The sequence below is a fragment of the Haplochromis burtoni genome, unplaced genomic scaffold, assembly GCF_018398535.1.
Source record: "Haplochromis burtoni strain Fernald_Lab_line unplaced genomic scaffold, NCSU_Asbu1 Contig_179, whole genome shotgun sequence".
Lineage (NCBI taxonomy): Eukaryota > Metazoa > Chordata > Actinopteri > Cichliformes > Cichlidae > Haplochromis > Haplochromis burtoni.
In genome coordinates this window covers 1,260,850-1,277,009 of record NW_024582540.1, presented here as the reverse complement: position 1 = coordinate 1,277,009, position 16,160 = coordinate 1,260,850, and the positions used below count along the sequence as shown (strand labels likewise).

The 16,160-nt window shown below is 41.9% G+C and overlaps 1 protein-coding gene across 1 annotated transcript in view; it reads left to right on the top strand.

Annotated features, from left to right (window-relative positions):
* polr3b (polymerase (RNA) III (DNA directed) polypeptide B) overlaps positions 1-15,969 on the top strand; it is a gene marked incomplete at its 5' end in the record, with an annotated part of 43,033 nt that extends 27,064 nt beyond the window's left edge. Inside the window, 15 exon segments of the mRNA XM_005934211.3 lie at positions 112-312; positions 602-764; positions 2,279-2,432; positions 2,584-2,658; positions 2,924-3,022; positions 3,129-3,256; positions 4,278-4,487; positions 4,595-4,753; positions 6,546-6,663; positions 6,782-6,924; positions 9,956-10,059; positions 11,238-11,404; positions 11,916-12,029; positions 12,119-12,292; positions 12,462-15,969. Of these exon segments, the coding sequence (XP_005934273.2) occupies positions 112-312; positions 602-764; positions 2,279-2,432; positions 2,584-2,658; positions 2,924-3,022; positions 3,129-3,256; positions 4,278-4,487; positions 4,595-4,753; positions 6,546-6,663; positions 6,782-6,924; positions 9,956-10,059; positions 11,238-11,404; positions 11,916-12,029; positions 12,119-12,292; positions 12,462-12,591 (2,139 nt within the window).
* Positions 15,970-16,160: the final 191 nt, after the last annotated feature.

Sequence of the window (16,160 nt, the reverse complement as noted above, 5' to 3'; positions counted from 1 at the left end):
AGATCAGTCGTCGACGATTTTGATAGTCGACGTAATCGTGACTAGTCGACAAATCGTGGCAGCCCTACTATGCAGTATGTAATTATTGGTGTTGATGTTTTCTTGCAACAGGGTAACTGGTCTCTGAAGAGATTCAAGATGGACCGTCAGGGAGTCACCCAGGTCCTGTCTCGTCTCTCCTACATTTCAGCTCTCGGCATGATGACCAGGATCTCCTCCCAGTTTGAGAAGACGAGGAAAGTCAGCGGACCGCGCTCCCTGCAGCCGTCACAGTGGGGAATGCTGTGTCCATCTGACACTCCTGAGGGCGAGGTGAGTGTGCTGCGGCAGCCACACCTGATGGCCCAGGAGGTTTCTCAAAGGCTAATATGCTGTGGCACATGTACTGCTATATATAGGAATCATGGTCAGCAATTTCTTTCTCACTTTAATGAGTTATTCTCATGTTATAACACTCTCTGTGATGGTTAGACAATGATCTACCTCTAAATGGGGATTGGAGGGGAGGTTACTGACACTGAGACTCTTAGAAAAACTCTTGTCTCTGTGTTTTTATGCATTTCCACAAGGATAATATTGGATTATATATGTGTATCTGTAGGCCTGTGGTCTGGTGAAGAACTTGGCTCTGATGACGCACATCACCACCGACATGGAGGACGGTCCCATCATCAAGCTGGCCTTCAACCTCGGGGTGGAAGATGTGAACCTGTTGTGTGGAGAGGAGCTCTCCTACCCGAGCGTGTTTCTCGTCTTCCTCAATGGTAAACCTCCTCCTCCGCAGTGGAGCCTAATTAATAAATAAACACAGAGAGAATTAACACCGGAGGCTTTTGCTTTAGATCGTTTGAAAAGAAAGTCTTAATCCTCCCTGTTTTGAATGTGTTGCTTATGAACATGAAGGGAAAAATATTCTGTTTAGTTTACAGAAGGTAATTTTGCATTTCACTGTGAGGCTGATAATTCATTCATTTCACGACAGCAGTAGGTATTATTCTTGAGTCAAAACTTGGCCCCTTAATTACTGTATATGTTTGTCTCGCCACTGATAACTGTCAAATTATATTAGCTGCCATACCATTTAATTAGTTGGTAGCAGCAGGTGTCAAAGCCCTTCAGAGTGTGTTCAGTGCAAATGTGCCCTCACACAGAGGCAGAGCACAGTGTCTCCTCTGTTCTCCAGTCATTTGTCTGTCAGACTTGATATGAACACACCCCTACAGGCAGTTAGAGCTCCGTTTCTTCCAGAGTAAGCTGCGGTGTCTTACAAATGCCACCTTCACTCCTTCTTTGCATTTAAAGTTTGAATTTTAACCAAAATCAGCTGACGAATAATTTGTCGTGGCTTTTTTGTGGAAAAATCCCATAAATGTCCTGTTTTAGCCTCTTAGATGTCAAATGTGTCCATGTTTCTTGTATAATGGTAAACAGATAATGTATGAGCTTCAGACAGGTGTTTATTGTACTGTGGCCATTGTTATATGGTTTACTATTCTTTGGCATTTTACTGATAATTTGACTAACTGAGAAAACAACTGGTAAATTATTGGATAAGCAAAATCCATGTGTTTATTAATGTGAACTCTAAATGTTAAACAAATGTGATGCAGCAGGTTAAACAGCTTCACACACAAACAACCAAGCAGTGATGCAATCAAGAACAATCCTACTGTCCCTAATGTGAACTGCAATATCTGTCAAAACTATGTCAAAAGATGTTGTTATTGAACAGTCTCTAATGGATAAACTACATTTCACAGTGCACTCTTTTTAGTGGGTTTACATCCAGCAAACATCTCTGCTGTGAGGGGAAAACCTTCACTCATCACAGCCACACACCTACAGACGCTACCTGGCTCGTCAGAGAGTGAAATGTAGCTCCTCAATGATGCTGGCAACTTTTCTGTCTCTACGCTGTGACAATAGTGTTGTATGCATTGTGATCCATCAGATGTTTTCAACATTAACAAACGTGCTACAAGTGACTGTGACATGAATTTGAAATAATGAAGTGAAAAAGTCACATAAAATAATCAAAGGAAGATCAATATAATGTGTTCTTCTTATCAAAGCGTTTTGTAACATCAATAAATTAAAAAAATTGGTCTTAGCCTGTTTTGGCGTGCTGTATCACAATTGCGTAACAATTGTTTGGTTGCTCTTAGAGATTACTGAATACGCAAAGTCAGAATGTGTTTAGCTCAGCACATCAGTCTTCTAACCCAAAAATATGTTTAATATTTAATGTCTATCCTCTTTATCTGTATCATGTCCACAGGTAACATCCTCGGTGTGATCCGAGACCATCAGAAGCTGATCAACACTTTCAGGTTGATGCGCAGGGCGGGTTTCATCAATGAGTTTGTGTCCATCTCCACAAACCTGAGCGACCGCTGCGTCTACATCTCATCTGATGGAGGACGACTCTGCAGGTGCGGAAGTTTTGAAAAAATAGCATAATGTGGAAATAAATGTTTGCTGAAGATCGTTACACACCAGTGTGTTTGCTTAACGTAACCTTGAGTTCTTTAGTTGTAAGAATGTTTTTCACACAGCTTTGTTTTGTTGTGTTTCCCTCTGCAGACCATACATCATCGTAAAGAAGGGAGTTCCAATGGTGAAAAACAAGCACATCGAAGACCTGTCTCAGGGCTACAGGTGAGGGTAGGAGTGCAGAGAGTGACTGCTGTTATTAGAGAAGCAGCTCTTTAAGTTACTGTTTTGTTTTTTAAACTCGCCACTTTGGCTTATTTGCTAACTTAATAAACATCAATTATACAACTGCTTGAAAAACAAAAGCCATTGGTTAGTATCGTGCATATTTGTGAAATTATGAGTGTATCCTCACACCACAATCACACCATACAGGCACTTCCCAAACAGTAGATTTTTATTAATAGTTTCTGTACTTTATTTACTTCAGAACTTTTGAGGATTTCCTACATGAAGGCCTGGTGGAGTATCTGGATGTCAACGAGGAGAACGACTGTCAGATCGCCCTTTATGAATACATGATTAACAAGTAAGTGGCACATGATAAGCTGATATCAGTAAAATGAAAAGATCATTCAGGTTTATGTCAAGTAAGTTATACCTGTTTTTTTGGGGTTTTTTTTAAACCTCTCTAGAGACACAACACACTTGGAGATCGAGCCCTTCACACTGCTCGGGGTGTGTGCCGGACTCATTCCCTACCCCCACCACAACCAGTCACCCAGGAACACATACCAGTGTGCTATGGGCAAGCAGGCAATGGGTAAGAGTGGGCTGAGCAGCTAGCACACAGGTCATCAAACTGCAAGGATCTCGAATCCTTTCTCAAACATCCTCCCCACAGCTGCATGTGCACACACAAACACGGCCTCTTACAGTAATTTAATCTTACATGAACACATGAACAGTGTTCCTAAGCCTCCTAAATCTGCCGGTTCAGAGTTTGCACTTTTATTTGCACAAGTTAAAATCATACAAAAGGGCATTAGAATAACAAATGGTATAGATACAAGCGGCCTGCTGGTTCGTCTCCCCCAAAACTCCACTCCTGCACCACTTCTTGTCAGAATGCATTTGTACGTGTGATTAAGTGTCTCATGTGTGTGTGTGTGAGTGTGTGAGCATGAACATCAAACATGGGGAGCTTGCGTAGGTTTTCTTTTGTGCTGTGTGTGCAGAGGCCCTTTCCCTGCCAGTCACCCAGAGTGTCATTAGCAATTCATTGTGTCTGCTCTGGCTGTGCTCGGGGGGTCAGTGTGCTCAGCTGCAAAAGACCACTGAGTGTGCACCCGGAGCTCCTTGGTAACCAGAACTTCCCCAAACGGCCCTGCTAACATTCGTAAGGACTGCGGTCGCCCCCACCCCTCCACTTTACCTTCATCCGTTCCTTCCTCCCCGCCCTCCCAGTCTTTACAAAAACACTGACTGGAACTATATTTGGCCCAATATTCTCTGCCTTGTCTATTTTGTATGGACGGCTCTCATACATGTGCAAATCTGGCTGTGTGGCCCGGCCCTGTTATCACACGCAGTTTAATTGTGAAGCAGTATCATCTGACAAGTGTCAAAACCACACGGAGGCCAGACTTCAGGCCATAATATAAGAGAGGTCTAATCAGGAGGAAGTAACACCTATAATCCTCTAAAAATGGATTTATTGATAATTTTATATATTTTCTTATAGATGCCCTAAATTACTAGATTACAGACACACAGTGAGTTACATATAAGTTTTTATTAAAAATTCAGTTCTTTTTTTTAAAATTCGTGATTCTTCTCTCCAGGGACTATCGGCTACAACCAGAGAAACCGCATCGACACCCTGATGTACCTGCTGGCCTATCCTCAAAGGCCGATGGTCAAAACAAAAACCATTGAGCTGATTGATTTTGAGAAGCTGCCGGCTGGTCAGAACGCCACCGTGGCTGTGATGAGCTACAGTGGCTATGATATTGAGGACGCTCTGGTCCTCAACAAAGCCTCACTGGACAGAGGTGTGAGATCTGTCCAACTTAAAGAATTGCATAGTCGTTTTTAAGCAACAAAATACCAGAATAGGAGGTAGAAAATCTAATGTAACAGTAAATGTGTCTCCAAACAGGATTTGGACGGTGCCTTGTCTACAAAAATACAAAATGCATACTGCGGCGTTACACCAATCAGACTTTTGACAAGGTGATGGGCCCCATGTTGGATGCTGCAACACGAAAACCCATCTGGAGGCACAGCATCCTGGATGCTGATGGTATCTGCTCCCCTGGTGAGTACCAGCAGGACTGGAGCAAATCCAGCATGGTTCGCTGCTCCTTAACAGCCTCTTCTGTGGCATTCATTTTATGAGCATTATCTGTGTCATTAATAGTGGTCAGGAGTTTGTTTTTACTGATGTTTCACTCAGAGAGAAGTGAAGCCTATTTTGCAATATTTACACACACACCACTTCTTACATATCTCCATAGTTTTTCATCAATTGGAACAGTTAGAAATGTGTCATCAATATTATTAGTATGAAGAAGAAGAAGAAGAAAATAGGATCATACAGTACAAGTGTGGATTAATCAGGCATCTCATGTATGCCTGATTACAAGCCAGTCCATTTCATGCATGCACAGTAGCGCAGGCAAATAGTTGCTCACACACTCGCCGTGGCCATTATTGAGCTCTTCACTGTGAGTGAACACACAGTTCCCAGAGTAAATCCTGGTGGAACCACCACAAAATCGTTTTTTACAACAAACCAAATCTGGCACCTAAATCACCCTCACCAAGCTCAATATGGACATTTTAAAGGAGTTAACAAAGAGAAAGTGCCTAAAGCTGAAGCTGTCCAGAGCTTATAGCCGGCCTGCAGCCATGAGATGCATTGTAAGCCTCGGTATAAGCAAAGTATCAAAGCAGTTACAAAAGAATTGTAGAGACGAGTTAAAAGAAACGAAGGTCCTGTTGTCTGGTGACATTATAAACATGCTGAAAAATGTTGTAAGTAACTGACGTTTGTTTTGTAATGTAAATCTGTTGCATCTGCTTTTGTTTCGTTATTATGTAAAGGTGGGTGTACAGAAACTTATTTTCAATTAATCATTTGTACCTCATGTGGCAGACCCCTTTAAAAGCATCCTGTGACTTACTGCTTTTATTATGAAAATAATATTTAAGATTCAAAAAGTTGATTTTTGTTTGTATATCCTGTATTAGCAACAGAGCCCAACTTATATAAAGCTCCTATTTGCTGATATAGTAATTTTCATTTGTTAGGCAATAAATTAAAAGTAAAGAAGAAACAGGAAAAAAACACCCTTCAACCATGTTATCGGTGTTGACTTTGCATAGTTTGTCCACTAGAGGGTACTATGCTACTTCCCTGTTGGCAACATGCTACAAACAAAACAGCCAGTTGATCTGAGCAGAGTCAGATGGATAATGAATAAGTAAAACAAACTTATTTTTAAACCTGCATTGTAACATTATGTTGGTAAGGACACATAAGTTACTGCACATAACAAGTATGAGGCAAATGTTTTTCTTTCATGTGCATTAAAAAAAAAATCGTCCGATATATCTGATTTTTAAGTCTGCAAATTTCAGTATCAATTCCAGTATCGGTCGGGCTCTAGCGTGCGGATCGCTTCTCAGTCGGATCCACTCTTCGTTCATCATATTTAGTTTAAAAAAAATAGCGCAGGAGACCACAAACCTTGGGGGGGCATGGACATCAAAGAGCTTGTTTCTATCTTTCATATACAGTTTATGGTTTTAGTAGCGATTCAAAGTCATTACCAGAACAGTAGAGACATTTTTGAAGAAAGCAGATGTAAACAAAGCTAGCAAAAACAAAACAGGTAACAAGCAATTTAAAACTGTGTTAAATACAGTTTTAAATTGAGAGCCCACATGTGTGAGCTCAAATAAGTCTGAAAACAAACTTATTTGTTTTCGTTCTTTTGCTTTTGGTCAAAGATTTGACGTTAGCACAAGTTAAAGAGAACTTAATGGCCTTTAGTCTATGTAGGCCAGTCTGTTTAAGACTCTTTGATGTGTTTTGTGTGCTTCAGGTGAGAGAGTGGAGAACAAGCAGGTGCTGGTGAACAAATCTATGCCGACTGTCACGCAGACACCACTGGAGGGCAGTACCCAGCCAGGCCAGCCCCAGTACAGAGACGTGCCCATCAGGTGAGTCAGCTCCCAGCACCACGCCCACACACATCACTGTGGAACTATTTTTTTTTTTCAGCTCTTACATCTATGTAGAGGGAAAAACGGGACTCAGTTTGAATTCTCTTGTTTTCAGTTATAAGGGGTCAACGGACTCGTACATCGAAAAGGTCTTGATCTCGTCCAATGCTGAAGACGCCTTCCTCATCAAGATCCTCCTGAGGCAGACCAGGAGACCTGAAATAGGCGACAAATTCAGCAGTCGACACGGACAGAAAGGTGCCGACCCCATGACAGCCACAATGCCTGCTCTGTGAGACCAGAGCCTAAAGATTTTGAGCTCAAAGCTGGAGGGAGAGTACAGAGGGTTAGGGTTTTCAACCTGTTGCGAGAGATTTGTAAATGCCTGGACAAAAAGAGGAAAATCTTCCACTGTGCTTGAGCATTTGTTGAGTCAAGTCCCACTAGCTGCTGTTCTGTCACTGCCCCCCTGTTCTCATCTTTCAAGAGCCTTTTCAATTAATTGGCTCTTTGTCCTGTGCCAGACTATGCAAATTTATTACACCCCAGCAGTATTCTGGGGGGAAAAAAGTGTTTATAGCCTCTATTGTTTTGCAGCGCCTCCCCTATAGAGGGCTAGTATGATGTTTTAATCAAAAAGCTAACTGGCGCCATGCATAATTTACTCTCTTCATTAACATGGTGGGCACTGGGCGGTCAGCTCAGGATGGGACAATGTCTTCTGTCTCAGATAGTGACAAGGAGAGAGGTCAGTGTGGGGTTAGCTGGAGGAGTTTTGGATGGAGACACCCAGATGTGCAGCTGATGTGGAGCTAGTTTTAATCACAATTGCCTCAAAGAGGAAAAGTAAACCTTTTTATCTACATTTTTGCTTCACTGTGGTCATCTCTCTGTAAAAACAACCATTTATTTCGTCTCTGATGAGTAATTTGAAAGGAACAAACTCATTATTTCTTCATCAATATATAAAAGTGTTTAATTAGAAGTGAATTTGGCTGCAGTGATGGATCTCCCAGCTTCTCATGACTACTCTCATAAGTCCTGGTCAGCAGAGCAGAATAAGTTAATTATTTACCGGTCACACACACATACACAGCTGTGTAGGTGGGGGAGGCGGCGGACGGGCTGTTAGTAGTAGGGGCCTATTGTGTGAGCCGCCACTGTGGAGCTGTATGAGCTGTGATGGAGGGCTCTGGACCCTTGCTGTTGTCTTGCCTTTCTCTGCTGATTTCATGCCTCTTTTATCATTTACTTTCACACAAAACAAACAACACCCAAGGATGTCTGCTGTTGGTAGTGTCTCTGTGGTGCTTTCCACCGTTTTCCAACTTCATTCTTCCTCCTCTCACTCCTCTTTTGGAGTACTTTTAACCTGATAATCAGCCTTTTTCTTAATGCCTTTTCTCTCTTTATACTTTCTTCTGGCCCTGCCTTACCCGCCTTTTCTCTTTTCTTTTCACCTTCTTCCTGCCGTTGGATGACTTTCCTGTTAATCGCCGTACTTGTTCCTAGTCAACATCCTGTTGCAACATCCTGTAAGGCATCAGCAGTCAGCTGCGTCGCTGACTGGTCGGCTAATAGTGAATTTTTCCCACGTGCACTGATTCGTTTTCTCCTCTCGAGTTGATCCCCTCCACTTCCTCTGACTTGAACTGAAAATCATGGGTGTGTAATCCCAGTCTCCCTGTCCAGCTAAGCACCTTTCTCCACTTCCTGCTCTCCTTCACTTCACTCCTTTTTCCTTTTTTCCTTCGTTTTTTCATTTGCAAATGGACCTACAATCTGTTTACCATGGCCAAGGAAGAGTGCTTCGGCCCCTCAGTAAACATTTGCACTCACACTTAAACTCCTGGCTACCAGGGGTGCTTGTCCCCCCACATCATGCGAGTCAAAAGAGGTCCCTGTCTGTCCACATGAGTATGGAAATGTCATGCTCTGCCAGTGGTCCACACAGAGCCCCCACAGCACAAACACTATTAAGTTTGCTGAACTGGTGCTTGCAGTTAGGTCAGAAAGTCAGATTTTTTTGTCCTTAAAACCACATTAAAACTGCAGCCTACTTTTAAAACTTATCACTTTTATTTTTATTTAACATTTTCTATTCAAAATATTATAAAAAGCCTATTACACATTCTGTGCAGCCAAAGTGATGTGTTAACACTAGGGATGGGTACCGATGGCACCGGTTCTGACATAAACGGTAGTAACCAGACCGAAAAGCAGCGCACATTTCGGTGCTTTTTTTTTTCCTGAGCTGTGATACACTTCTAGCCAATCATTTTACGTTTCCGAGGATAGTAGGCGGGGCCAGGTACGTACGTTCTTTTAGAGCAGAGCTACAGATTAAAAATGCCCAAGGCGAAGCGGTCAAAAGTCTGGCTGTACTTCACAGCAAAATATGCAAACTCAGCAGCCTGCAACAAGTGCTTTAAGCTGATACTGTGCAAAGGAGGTAACACCTCGAATCCGATGAAACACCTGGCGACGCATAGCGTTTTTTTTAAAAGCCGAGAAATGCGCCGTATTTGATAGCTTGCTGCGAGACCTCACACCGAGCACATCTACTGCGGGTGTGTGCCTGTTATCGGACCCGGAGTTAGCAACATCCCCCAAAAACCCGAAGAGGAGAGTCCTGGCCCCTAGCCCTGCCAGTGTAGCAGAAATGATGAGGATGATGATGGCAGCAGCAGCCGTTCTTCTCTGCGTGAGTAGCTTAATGTTGTTCGTGTGTAATTTACGTTGAGTAGGCTAACCACGTTATTACATTAATGCATGTAAGGTGAACTAGCAAACATCATCATAGCTACATGCGGCTGTCTTCTTGTTTGATGGCAGATACTCCCTTCACCCTGGCCAAAAAGGCTAAAATGACCAAAGAAAAAGTGGAAAACAGTTAAACATGAGAGGTTTTTGGACAAAGTTTGTGTTTTTTCCATTGTTTAAGCACTGCTTCCAGCCAAGAGTGATACCATATATGCCCCATAGCTGCAGAAAAGGCTAACATTGTTATCTTTTTACAAAAAAACAGCTGAACATGAGAGGTTTTTGGACCAATTTTGTGTTCTCCATTCTTTAAGCACCGGTTTGAGCACCGTTTGAGCACCGGCACCGTTTCAAAAGTACCGATTTGGCACCGGTATCGATAAAACCTAAACGATACCCATCCCTAATTAACACTGCTGTAAAGTTAAAGTACAGCCTCGGATCCTCACATGTGGGAAGCTGATTGGTTTTCTCTTTGCCATATGTGTGCATTAATGTTTTTTGTGTGTGTGTTTGTGTGTTTCAGGTGTTTGTGGCCTCATCGTCCCACAGGAGGACATGCCGTTCTGTGACACAGGGATCTGTCCAGATATCATCATGAACCCTCATGGATATCCCTCCAGAATGACGGTGCGACACTTCACAGCTGTGGAAACTGAAATTCTGCAACATTTTTCTCTGTTGATTCATGTGCCAAGTATTTTTTGCATTTTTTGCATTGTTTTGTTTAGAAATAAACCAAAGGGGAAGAAATTTAAAAAATTAAACAGTAAACAACCATAATGTCAGAAAACGGTGTGAAATATAATCTGCAGATAATGATACGTTTGCTAAACAGTTGATTAAACGATTATTTTCTCAAAAGTTTTAAAAGACCCCAAAGGCAAAAAAGTGATACCTTTAAACATCTTGCAAGATCCAATCATTAATGATCAACCCATTTGCTGGAGCTAGAACTTATAATATATTATTCATGGTATTTTTAGGGCTATTAATTCATCACTGGCTTTGTCATTTCTGCTCCGATGTTGTAACATTTGTCAGGGAGGTTAAGTTTTCTTTTCTCTTGTTGAAAAGCTGGTTATTTGCCGTCTAATTTGAGGACGTGCTTTCGGTTTTTATTTGTGGGTTGTTTTTTTTTTTGTTCTTTTTGCTACGACTGGAGTCTGAGTCACCTAAGATGCTGTGGCTGTCGCTCTTTATAAGTTTGTGCTGGCTCTCCTGAGACAAAACCCTCATTATCCCCACTCCTCTTCTCTCTGGGTTATCATTGGCTTCCAGAGCACACGTCCATTGACGCCGTTAAGCAGCAATCTCACTGTTCACAAACAGATATTTGTTGCTGCGGAGACAGCTGCCAGTGAGGCCACCGCCTGTAGCGGTGTGTGTGGAAGTTTTATCAAACGTGGCCAGTACATGTGAACTGTAGGATGGTGATGAATGTGAATGACATGAGACTTGGCTCGGTTTCATACACTGTAAAAACCTGAATGATCTTTACTGCTGCTCACTCTGGTTTCCATGGAAAAGGCTCAGAAATGCTTGGCTCCAGAGGATGTTTCTGTGGCCTGGGAGTGATATGAGAGTAGGTGTTTCCCTTTGTGTGTCGGGGTCAGGGGTCCTCTGAGTGCGATCTTAGTGGAATTGTTGAACTCAGCCATCCTTGGACTGCTGTCACCAACCCTGAGGAGTACATGTGTAATCTAATCTCACCCTTAATATACACATTTAGTGCCAGGAGAGGATGTAAAGCACAAAAAGATTTGTGTAATGAACAGAGCTGCTGTTCTTTTCCTGAACTTCGTCAGGTGGGAAAGTTGATTGAACTCCTGGCTGGGAAGGCGGGGGTCCTGGATGGGCGCTTCCACTATGGCACAGCCTTCGGAGGCAGCAAGGTGAAGGATGTGTGTGAGGATCTCATCCGTTATGGATACAACTACCAGGGCAAAGACTACGTCACTTCAGGCATCACTGGGTAATTAATAGAGGATGTTTTAGGTTAATAACCACACACAACACAATGCTGCTACACAAGTGTTTGCATTGCTACTCATGACTGTTTATAAGTCTTATTTCTCTTAATGCTGTGAAAAATTTCTCAGAGTGATGTTAACATTTTATCACCACAGTATTAGTTCTTAAACAGTAGCTTGAATGTTTTCATTATGCAGAAATTGCATATTGTCATAGTGGCCTCGTTAGTGCCTGTCCATCCGGCACCAGCTGTATACAAACAGTACATTTAATTTCTGTGTAAAATCTGCCGTCTGAAGGCAAGGATCACGTGTACAAATCTTTCATCGTTAGTATTTCTTTATTCAAATTTATGGACCAGCAGTCCAAAAAGAAGGCAGATTTTTGTTGGAATCATCTCATGCTTTGTTTATCCACTATTTTATTACAAAAAATGATAGATTTTATATGCTTATGTAATGTATGTGTTAGCCTGATGTGCACACAATTCCTGACCCCTGCTTTTCCCTCAGAGAACCTCTGGAGGCTTATATCTACTTTGGACCTGTGTATTACCAGAAACTGAAGCACATGGTTCTTGACAAGATGCACGCCAGAGCCCGAGGCCCCAGAGCCGTTCTCACCAGGTAGTTTCTCATCTGTGGTGACGTTGAGATTCGATTAGTGCCTATAAGTGTTGAATTAAATTCTCCGTATCCACCTGTCCTGATAACAGGCAGCCCACGGAGGGTCGCTCCAGAGATGGAGGTCTGCGTTTGGGTGAGATGGAACGTGACTGTCTGATCGGCTACGGAGCGAGCATGTTGCTCCTGGAGCGCCTCATGATTTCCAGCGACGCTTTCGAGGTGGACGTGTGTGGGCAGTGCGGGCTGTTGGGATACTCTGGGTGGTAAGCTGTTTCTGCTGGTGAAACATGTTAGGGGGCATCACAAGATCTGGTGCACATTGATACGAACTGAAAGAAGGGGAAATATTTTAGTTTACAAAGTGAATAAAAAAGCTTGGTAGCTGTGTAATCCGGGTGGTCCATAAACGTCTGTTCTGTTTCCGTGTTTCAGGTGTCATTACTGTAAGTCGTCCTGCCACGTCTCCTCCCTGCGTATCCCCTATGCCTGCAAACTCCTCTTCCAGGAGCTGCAGTCCATGAATATCATCCCTCGACTCAAGCTGTCGCGCTACAATGAGTGAGCAGGACAGAGACGGGACGTGTGAGTCACAGGTTTAGAGCGAGAGTTATAAGTTGATTTGTGAATGTTTGATCGAGCGACAAACAAGCAGAAAGAAGCTGAAACAGGACTATTTTTGTTGTTGTTTAAAATCTGAAGACTTTTTTCCTGTTTCTTTTTTTTTTAATGTTTATTCTTTCTCTGTTTGTGTACATAATAAATAAGTTGATGTTTTTTCTTAAACTTTGACTTCTTTCATTACAAATATCAAAAGGTTGCCCTTTGAGGGCAAAATCTCCAGGATGTCACCAACTTTAAATTGTTTGTCCTGAAACATGTTTTGACCGCAAGATCTTTTGAACATCCTGACCTGGGTCATATTTCCCCACTTTTTTTTTCTGTCTGCTTTTCTCCTGTCTAATAAATGTTAAGTAGGATTTTGAAGCTGGAAACTTTGAGATCGGCTGTAGCAGTGCAGTGTGAAGAAAACATACCCTAGAGTCAAAGAGGTCCCATAATAACTTCTTTTCAGTAGATTCACTCTTCACTGCTGATTTAATCACTTAAATTCAAAAAGATAAAAGCAGGTGCGTGCAGCTACATGCCAGATATCCAACCCAAGGACACTATAAAGCTAAATGGTAGAATTAAGTGAGTGAATCTAATCAGTATCGTCACCTTAAATATAAACTGATCTTTGTTACCCACGATCAGTGTCCTGTATGGCTGTAAACTTTGTCACTTACTGCAAATTAACCAGTGTAACCTGCCCCAGCGTTTTCATGCAGCCTGCACCGTGAACACATGATGTGTGTGTGTAAGGGGGCCATTGTTTTTTATTACCTGAATTAACAAATTCTGTTGTATTATGCTTTAACCTGCCTTAACTTTAAAATTAATTAACTAGGAATTAACTAAAACTAGATGTGAAAACATTTTGGTTACCTAAAATAAAAAAAATTAGTTATTTGTTTTTCAAAACTTTAATGGAACAATGTTGTGAAATTGGGAGATTAACTGAAAAAAACCCCCCAAAACAACAAATTTAGATGACAATTTTGTATTTGTTAGTTTTGTGAGACTTATTCTCACAGCTTGTCTGATGAGACTTTGATGGATGTATTTATTGAGGCTTCAGATGTCTACAACACTGTGAGACTTTTTTTTCCGTAAATCTTACCTCTGGTATATGTCATAAATACGATACTTAGGACAAAAACTACCCTGAAAATAATTTTTAATAACTGCTTATTTTTAGTTGTAAACAATAAAATCTGAACTGAAATGAGCAAACCCGCTCAGGAAACGAAATCAAACTAAACTGGATTAAAATGAAAAACACAATTTAAAAACTCCTTAGAAAATTCAAAGTAATAATAATAATGTTATTATAAAGTTGCTCTGTGGGAATCGTACTGAGTCTGAGAATTACCTGCCCAGGTGGCGGCCATGCAAACTCAAAACACATTAAAAATGCAACAACAAAAAATACAACGTCATATACAACGCCAGTAACATTTTATACTATACACAAACACCCTTACCCAGTGTTGCTTTAAAGATAAAGAAAGGGCTGTTTTCTGCAAGTGGTGACCACCGTCCTGTCAAATCATAAAGAATCTGTAATAAAACAGAGATGCCTGAAATAAAAGTGAATGCACTGCATCACTGTAAATAATGTTTTTGTTATGAATTTAACCCAAGAAGTAATGAAAACAAAATAGTGTGCATTTAACACTTTGTGCATTTATACTGAGGTGTGAAAACGGGACGTTGTCAAGTCTTTTTTCATTTGGGAAGGAGTTAAAGTACAATTTTAAGACATGTATTAACCTTTTAGAATTTACAGGTGTGAATAGTGATTACTCACAAAGCATCAGCTGATGTTTGTGTTAGTTAAACGTGTAAATGAGAATCAGAGCACAGTTTTATAGTTATCAATGCAGAAATCCTGATGATTTAAAGCCTTTTCGTAGAAAGAGCAAATAGTTTGTGCTCTGATATCAGTGCATCTTTATGCAGCTGATACACGCACAGAAAATAAGCATTCAAATGTTCTAGAATTCATCTCATGGAACAATAAGTATCTTTTTATTATTATATATAATCAGCAGTGTACAGTTAATTTTTTTTTACATTTTTAACTGATTTTTGGAAGATTAATTTTGTTTGATCACAATCAAAAACACGAGTGGCTGAAGTCTCTCGGTAGAGAGAGCAGGATGTCTCCTGTTTGAATTCAATAGGAGTGGACAGCTGGATGCTCGATGCAGCAGCTTTGTTGACGTTACCAGGGAGAGAGCAGCTTTAAGTCATATGATTTCCTCTTTAAAGTGAAGCCCTAATGCCACCAACTTGTCGTATGTGGCGTAACCACATACCCCCTACTCCCACGTGCACACACAACTCTATTGGGGCCTTTTCACTAAACAAAGCAGAGCACATCCGTTTGTGCGGGCAGAGTGTGTGAGAATGGGATGGGTGGAAAAGGGCTCTTTTTAGTTGCTGCACCTGTCCTATTTTACGAGGCACTAATAAGCAGATAACAGTCACTAGGCTGGGAAAAAATGAGTGAGAGCCATTGAAATTAGGCTGAAATTAATTAGGTCCTCCTCTGAAGTCCTGACTTTGCGTGGCCAGCATCTAGAGCTTTGAGAGTTGAGTCAAAAATGAAGATTTCCCTGAACTTTCACCCAATCCAGCAGCTCTTTCCTTCCTGTTTGAGCCCGATTTGATGCTTACCTCTGTCCTAACTAAGCGTGGCCCTGTGTCCGTCACCCGTCGCTGAGTGTCAGCAGTGGTGTCCACGCCTGCGCACTGCGAGTGAAAGTCCTTCTTTGCGCTCCATGGTGTGGTGAGTAATTCAGCCATAATCCGCCTTTCTCCTCTCCCCTCTTCTTTCCCCTCTCCTCTCCCCCTCTCCTGCGGTTCCATTCATATTCTAATCACAGCTTTCCCTTCTCCAGCTCTCAGGCACTCCATCAGAGCCCTCCCAGCCTCGGGTTTTGCACTTTTACTTCCCCCCCTTTGTGACCGTTCCCTCTTCTCAGAGGCATACCAAAAATAAGGTTGCAAAAAAAAAGAGGTGAGAACTCCACCAAAACATTCACACTGGTGCAGTTTCATCATGTATGGATGTGTGTTGCGCCGCAGCTCTGGAAAAGTTACCACAATAGTGCTTTGGGGGGTTTGAATGAGGAGTGAGGAGCAGCACAAATGCAGGCAACAAGTGTGTGAGGGATGTGAAGTGGGAGTTAAAACCAGAAGGAAAGGCAAGAGTGGTGGTTGTGTAGAGATGTATGTTTATTCGGAGCTCGGGGGTGTATAAAAACGTATTAAATGCCATAATGGAAGACGGGGAGGCCACAGTGTTAGGACTGCGTAGATCTAAGCCTCTTTTTTTTTTTTTTTTCGTTGGGGTTGTTTGTTTTTTCTTGTCTGTTTTGTGGAGGGATGTTAAGTTATGGCCATTTGAAGGGTAAACTGCATGTTCTGGGCCTTGCCACATCCCCATCTGACTTGGGGCCATTCATCAGCCTTCCAAGCCTATCAATGACATGTCCCCATCAGGGCTCCTATAAAATCAGCCCC